Source organism: Urocampus carinirostris, chromosome 15, assembly GCF_059441175.1.
Source record: "Urocampus carinirostris isolate Australia breed hairy pipefish chromosome 15, RoL_Ucar_1.0, whole genome shotgun sequence".
Lineage (NCBI taxonomy): Eukaryota > Metazoa > Chordata > Actinopteri > Syngnathiformes > Syngnathidae > Urocampus > Urocampus carinirostris.
In genome coordinates, this window is record NC_142363.1 from 36,752,758 (window position 1) to 36,760,841 (window position 8,084).

An 8,084-nucleotide genomic window follows, 5' to 3' on the forward strand; every position below is an offset into this window, starting at 1 on the left:
CGATTATTACAAACAATTATTACAAACAATTATTCGATGTTTACTCAAAAGAATACAAATACGCGTTTTGCTGCAGTTTTAAAGAACTGAACACAGAGTTCGTCTGCCCTCGCGTGGTCGTCAAGTGTATTACATATACGTTTTCGTCGATAACAGCCGCTACCTTTCGTTTTTATTCTATAATATCGATCATTTTGGGATTTTTATCTCTTTTTAATAACAAACGAACGCTTTACAAAGTTTGACTACCTTTTTCGTAGCTATTAAGTGCAAAACATGGTCTTTTTTCTCCACTCGATAACAACAGAGTTCGTCTTCCTCTTGCGGTCGCCAAGTGTATTACATATAAGTGTTCCCCATTCTTTCTTCGATAAAAGTCGCTACCTTTCGTTTTTATTCTATATTATCTATCATTTTCGGATTATTATCTATTTTTAACAACAAGCGAATGTTTTACAGAGTTTGACTACCTTTTCGTTGCTGTTATGTGCAAAACATTGTCTTCTTTTTTTCTTCGTTCGATAACAACAGAGTTCGTCTGCCCTCTTGTGGCCGTCAAGTGTATTACATATAAGTGTTCCGCATCCTTTCTTCGACAACCGCCGCTACCTTTCGTTTTCATTCTATAGCATCATTTTCAGACTATTATCTTTTTTAACAATAAACGAACGTTTTACAAAGTTTTACTACCTTTTTGTAACTATTAAGAGCGAAACATTGTCTTCTTTTTTCTTCTTTCGATAACACCAGAGTTCGTCTCTCTCTTGTGGTCGTTAAGTGTATTACACATACGTTTTCTTCGATAACAACCGCTACCTTTCGTTTTCATTCTTTATCATACTATCATTTTCTGACTATTCTCTTTTTAACAACAAACGAACGTTTTACAAAGTTTAACTACCTTTTCGTAGCTATTAAGTGCAAAACATTGTCTTCTTTTTTCTCCGTTCAATAACAACATAGAGTTTGACTCCCCTCTCGTGGCCGTTAAGTGAATTACATATTCGTTTTCCCCATCCTTCTCTCGATAACAGCTTTTTTTTCTTTTTCTTATCGCTTACTATCAACTATCATTTTCTTCCTTATATCCAAAGATTTTTTTCTAACAATTCAACTCGACATTTACTTAGAAAAACACAAAAACGTGTTTGGCCACCATTTTAAAGGACCGAGCACAGAGTTTGACTCCCCTCTCGTGGCCGTCAAGTGTATTACATTTACGTTTTCCTCATCCTTACTCGATAACACCTGCTTCCTTTCGTCATGATTCTTCCTCTAATTTTTTGACTATTATTTCTAACAATCATAATCGAACACTATAACTCAAATACGCGTTTTCAAAGGAGCGAACACAGGGTTTGACTCCCCTCTGGTGGCCGTCAAGTGTATTACAAATCCTCCCCCCCATCTTCGCTCGATGACAGACAGCTGCTTCCTTTCGGCATCGTTTTCGTCGCGCCTTATCATCCAACCTTGCTCCTGAGAAAGCTCTCTTTCTTTAAAGGTCTATTTTAGCCAAGTAGGAGCTGAAGAGAGGGTCAGCCGCGGTATTCGAGATGCTGGGGGTCTTGGTGGGACCGCTCGGGGCCACGAGGCCGCTACCGAAACCGAGATGAGGATGCTCGCCGCCGCAAGGAGCATCGCCCCAAGAATCGACGCACTCCAAACGAGCAGGTCAGATGGCTTAGATAGATCGGAATGGATATCGTCAATAAATGAGTCATTTGGGTGTCGGGGAGGGGTCCAAAAATAGAATTTGGTGCGGCAGCGTCGTCTGATGGAGGCTGGCTTAAGATAAAGATTATTTTTAAGCCGCAGATATTCAGTCAAATATATATATATTCGGAGAGAAGGGTGGTGGTGGACAATGACGCCTTTTTTTAAAGAGAGAAATGGGTTGAGAGCAGGTGCAACGCCCATAAACGTCCACCAGATGGCGATGAAACAAAATGGCGGCTGGAAAAAGCAAATACGAGACTTAGAGCAAATAAAAATAGCGTGAAAACGTTCTTGATCTTCTATCATCTCATAGAAATAATGGAAATGCCGTGAATTATAGATCCGTTACAAATCCTTGGAAAACCTTTTGTGATTTGGAAACAGCTTGGCTATTTTCAGTTCATTTTTCCATGATATTACATATTTAGGCATCATCAGCAATATCAGAACTATTTTCAACGTGTACTTTGATTTGTAACGGATCTGATATGTGACATTTTTCTTTTTTAATAGTATGACCTAAACTAGTTCCGTTCAAAGTACAGCCCGTGGGCTGGTGATGGCCCGTCATCACATTTTTACTGGCCCGCAATCTCTCTCATAAAATGAATCACGTTGGTCATTTTGACTGCAGTATAAAATAATAAATATTCACTATTTGACCAGATGATGGGCAGTCGTCTTCTACCCACCTTGCTTTTGGCTTTCTGTGAGAAATTGGGCCCACCTCATTTCTGACATGACTACTGTAAATATTTTTTTTTGTTGTTAAAAAAGGAAAGTTGATTGTGAGGACTGCTGTTTCAAGAACAAGTGGAAATAGGCTTTTTTTTCATTCAACATTAATAAGAAACAACTGTATCTGCCTTATTTGTCAAGAGACTGTGACTTTAAAAAAAAATAAACAACTATAACAAAGAAAAAAACATGCTGAGACGAGCTAACTGGAAACGAAACGCTGCGAAAAGGTAAAGCAACAGGAAGCTGTTTCAACGACACACCAGCGCTTTTTTATGAGAGCCAGCAAATGAAAAGTTGACTAAGGCGATAAGTAAAGTGATAAGGTGCGTTTTGGTCACAGAGTCTCCGTTTGTTTGTCTTCTTCCACGGTGCTTTTAGCTCTCGTTTTTGACTGCCTGACACAATACGGCGGCACGTAGCAGGAAAATAATACACTTATAACTTCCACGTGAAGGCGAGGGCCTCAAACGATCGGCCCGGAGTCCTCAAGTAAGAGACCCCCGCTTCATGTGAAACGCTTATTTCGGGAATCAGCGAGACCCTCTGAAACTAAAAGCTCCCCCGTGTTTTCGAAGATGGCCTATTGAAGCTTCCTAAAATAGTGGCGTGACGTCACTCTCTCCCCCGGGGGAAACCGTCTCATCGGTCCAGTGCGTCCACATGGAGCACGGCTGGATGCACACCCGCAATCCCCTTTTAGGACCCTGCCCCCATTCAAAAGACCGCATCATATGAAATGGAAACGACCGAGTTAAGACAAGTATTCGCTAGATTCGCTTTTTAAGATTAAAAAAAAACATAATTCATCTTATATTACAGTAATTGAAGTTTTTTTTTTGAGTGAGACCAAATGAGTAACAAGAGCGAAATTAACAGGAAAATATCAGACAATTCTGAATATCTTAAGGCTTTTTAACAGAATAAACCAACGGTGTATCTTGGATTTTGATAAAAATGTGCTTTACTTCATCTGATCAAACCTAGGTCCTTAGAACGTGCAAACATAATATTTTTTTAAATTTTTTGATATCATCTGGATCATCTAAACCTAACTAAAACACTTTATAAATCCCGTTTTGTACGTGTGCTTGGGAAACAGCAGAAACGTTTTTTTGTGGAAGAAATGTACAGCGTTGTACTTTAGGCCCCTGCAAGAGTTTTGAGCTAAATTTGCTGTCAAAGCATCCCCAATAAATACCATCAAAATCAATAAACATCTGCTTTCATAGGATCTCGAATGCCCTCTGGTGGGTAGTACAGCCCCTGGCCACTCCAAGGGGCTTAATCCAATCCCCGTTTTGCTTGATTTAACTCGAAACTGCTCAATGAAAAGAAAAGAAAAACAAAATTATTGTGCCCGGTAAACATTTTACAAAAATAGATATTTTTTTACATTTCTGGGTTCCAGCTGACCATGGTGGACCCCTCAGAGGCGGAGGAGCAGCCGCCCCAGGTCAAGGGCCCCTCGGCCCCTCTCTCCTCGGACGAGGTGGACGACGCCCGGGCCGAGGAAGCGGGCGATATCGCGACCCCGCCCGCCGGCGGCGGCGCAGAGCCCGGCCCCCCACACTCTCCCTCGGTTCCCGACGGGGACCCCAAACTTCACCTGGACCTCTACAACTTCGACTCCCCGGCGGCGGAGGGCAGCCGCTACGTTCTGACCAGCCCCCGATCGCTGGAGGCCTGCGCCCGTTGCGGCGTCAAACCGGTGGAGCTTTTGCCCCGCCCGCTGGGCGACTTCGCCCGCGAGGCGCCCGCTCGATCCATGCGGGTGGCGGCCGGCCTCTTCGAGGTCTACGAGCGCCAACGCCACGGGAAGCTGCGCCAATGCCGAGAGGAACGGGAACGGATCCTTCGAGAGGAAAAACGAAGGGCGGCGCAGGCGGCGCTCGGCGCCAAATCGGACACCTCGGACGCCGATTCGCTTCCTACCAAAGCCGGAAAGTCCTCTCGGGGCAAAGGCCTGGTCAGAGCGAAAACCACCTTGGCGCCGTCCAAAACCTCCTTCGCGCTACCCAACGGGCATTTTCACCCCGACGGGCGAGGCAAAAGTCAGTCGTTGGAGTCCCTGCACGGGAAGGCGGCGCCCGTCGGGTCCTCCGCCTCCAATACTTGCACCTCCTCAGAGTCGGGGGCTTCGGGGTGCAGCTGGGAAGGTCCCCTGCGCCGGGCGGCCGCGCGGGGCCCTCGCCTCCGCACCCTGGCCGCCTTCGACTCCCTGATGGGGCGGAGCCTCAGCCTGGGCGACCTCAGCCATTCGCCGCAAACGGCGCAGAAGGTGGAACGCATCGTGCGCGAGGTGAAGAGGCGGGGTTTGGACGCCGTGCCCGAACGCGACCGCAAAATCGCCGCGCTGATGCTGGCGCGCCACCAAGAGGAGGACATCATGAGCCAGACGCGCTTCGTGGCACACTTGCAGTGGGACAGCGAGCGGCGCTCCGAGGAGCTGCGGAGGGAGCGCGACGAGCGCCAAAAGCAGCGGGCGGTGCAACAGGGCCTGCGGCGCTGGCAGACGCAGGTCAGCGCGCGCCAGCGCCAACTGGGCCGAGAGGAGCGCCTGGCCGCCGAGGCCAAGCTGCGCCGCGCCGAAGAGAACGAGGAGCAGCGGCGCCTGTCGGCGCGGCAGCGGGAGCTCCGACGGCAAGAGCGCCTCCTGGAGGCGGCGCGCCAGGAAAAGCAGAAAAAGACCCTGCAGGAGCACAACCGGAAAGCGCTGGCGGAGGAACGGGCGGCCGAGCTGGAGCAGGAACGCCTCCTCCTGCAGGAGAAGCTCACCATGGCGGAGCTCAAGCGGCAGGAGAAGGAGCACCGCCTCCGCGAGGAGAGGCGGAGCTCCAACCGGGCCGAGCGGCGCCGCCACGCCGCGCTGGTCCGCGAGATCGAGCGCCGCCAGGAGGACGAATGGCGGGACGCCGAGAAAGCGGCGAGGGACAAACTGGACCGCTCGCTGGGGAACTACGAGCACGCGGTGGAACGGCGCCATCGGGAATTGCGGGAAAAAGCCCGGCGCGAAGACGAGCAGATCCGGCGCGCTCGTCTGGCCGCCGAGGCGCAAGAGCGGCGGCAGCGCGAGCAGGCGGAGGCTCGAGCCCGAGACGCCGAGCGGCGAGCCCGGCAGGCGGCGCGGGCGGCGGAGGAACGCGTTCAAGAGAAAGCGCGGCGCGCCGTGCAAACGCGGCGCGACAAGGAACGCTCGCAGCGCCTCAATCGGCAACGCGTGGAGGAGGCGGAGCTTCGCCGGCAGGGGCAGTTGATGCAGTCCATCGAGCGCAAACTGGAAAAGAGCCAACAGATTTTCCAAGAGAAGCGCGCCGTCCTGGAGAGCGCGCGCTCGGTGGCGCGGGCGTCCTTCCACGTGCGCGACCGCGTTCGAGAGGAAACCAACGGCCGGACTTTCGATAAAATGGCGCTGGAGGCGCAGCTCAAAGCCGGCCTGGATGAGAAGTAGCCCCGCCCCCTTTCCCCTCCGTGTCCGATCCCGCTTTTCTACCTCCTGAGAACGACACCTGAGCTAGCAAAGGGCTACGGGTGAGTGCCGTAAAAGAGACGATCGCGATTGGCTGTTCTACGTCTTCTCGCGATTATAAGCTACCCTGTCACGAAGGTCACATCAAATTGATAAAAATTCCAAAGCTCGACGCCGCTTTTCAGCAACTGTTAGCGATAGCCGCTAACCGGACATTCGTCCCCAGGAACGAAGCCCGAGCTAGCGAAGGGCTACACGTGTCGCTTAAAAACGACATCGCGGTCGCTCTGCTAATGTCCGATAGCGAGATATTCGACTTGTCGATGGCGGCTTCAACAAAGGAAGCTCCGCATTGAAATATGCAAAAATTGAAATTCGCCATTTTTAGCGGTCACGTGACCATCTTAAGACGAATCACAATCGGCAATTCACCTCAACAATGTCACATGATCAAACGGCAAAATGTTATGAATTTTGCTATCTAACAACCGCTAGCAGCTATTAGCTGAAAGCAACTCTATGGCAGCTCACGTCTTAATGCTAATAGCCAATCCTGAATGCTCTTGAAGTCACGTGATGCCATCAAGCAGCTATTAGCATTTACATGGTAGCTGCTGTATAAAAGGCGATTAGCATTAGCCGTTAAGAACAGAAGAGACAATTTTCTGCATCCCAAGAAAGACACCTGAGCTAGCAAAGGGCTACAGGTGAGCACAAACGTTTGTGTGGCGTAAAAACGACATCGCGGTTGCTAAGCTAACAGCCAATCACAATTCAATCTCAATAACATGATCAAATAAATGCTGCCATCAACTAGCTGCTAGCCAATAGCTGCTAGAGGGTGACTCACTTTTTCAAAATGGATGTCACGTGACCAATAAAAACTGCAGAGCGTCCCCCCATTGTTTGTTAAAGCTGCTATCTAGCGGCTATTTCATCTGACTGTTAACAGCTAACGCTAGCATGGTGATGCTAATAGCAAATCACGATTCATCTTGGGCAGGTCACATCAGCAAGAAAGATTTTTTTCCCCCCCAGCAAATGGCAGCTAAGATGTTAATGCTGACAGCCAATCACCATTCCCCTTCAGGTCACATGACTGATAAAAAGTGCAGATCCCACCCCCCAACAAATTTCTCGCAACGCCTCCCGTGTTAGCGATAGCTGCCATATCGCGGCTTTTTGCCAAGAGCCAATCGCGATTCGTCGTGATAAGGTCACATGACCGGCAAAAATGGCAGATTTTCGATCCCTTATCGTATTTGAGAGAAAGCTGCCGTTTAGCGGCTGTTAGCATGAGCGGCTAACGGTGTTTCGCTGTGTGTTTCAGGTCCGGGAGACGAGCGCCGTCGTCCGAGGAAAAAAGAAAAAAAGACTTTGCGCACAAATGGAAATGTTTCTATAGATTTATATGGTGTGGTCTGCGTGCGAGGTACTAAAAAGGACATGATTTGCATATATCAAGGTTCTTTTGTTTTTGTTTTCCTGGCCCCGCCCCCAAAAACCAATCCTCCGTTTCAGCGCTTGCCGGCGTCAATCAAAAACAGAATTAAACTTTTTCCTCGGATACCCGATTTCTTTCTTTCGTTAATATTCGGCATGATGTTCATTTGAATTTTGGGAATTATGCTACACACCAAAGTGGGACTAAATTCATTTAAACTCATGACAAGGAAAAAAAAAGTCATCAATTCAAATGAAATATTTTCGAGTAATGACCTTTAAATCAATTTGTTGAAATAAAAGTGAATACATTAAAAGCAACTCATTCCAATTGTTCGGAGAAACTAAACTAAACTAATTAAGTTCTATAATAGATATTTTAATCCATTTAATTTATATGAATTAAAATATAAACAAATTTAAAAGACTAACAATTATACAAATGAATTATAATCAAATTATATAACAATTACGATATATTTTTAAACCAATTCAAATGAATTTAGATGAATTGAAATATTTTTAAACAAATTCACTCATTGAAAATAAATAATTTCTATGATTTTTAAATAAGTTTACCCAATAAAATGACAAATATGAATGAGTTAAGAAAAGGAAGTCAATTGAAAGTAATTCAATGAATTAATAACAATTAATATAACAATTATAATATATTTTTAAACAAATTCAATCATTCAAAATAAATATTTTCTAT

General features: G+C 47.0%; 1 protein-coding gene across 1 annotated transcript; it reads left to right on the top strand.

Annotated features, from left to right (window-relative positions):
- Positions 1–1,408: 1,408 nt before the first annotated feature.
- On the top strand, positions 1,409–7,663 carry ccdc177 (coiled-coil domain containing 177). Its single transcript, XM_088354400.1, has 3 exons — positions 1,409–1,674; positions 3,869–5,988; positions 7,257–7,663. The coding sequence occupies exon 2, from the start codon at positions 3,875–3,877 to the stop codon at positions 5,906–5,908; it is 2,034 nt and encodes a 677-aa protein (XP_088210526.1). The 5' UTR covers positions 1,409–1,674; positions 3,869–3,874; the 3' UTR covers positions 5,909–5,988; positions 7,257–7,663.
- The last annotated feature ends 421 nt before the right edge of the window (positions 7,664–8,084 follow it).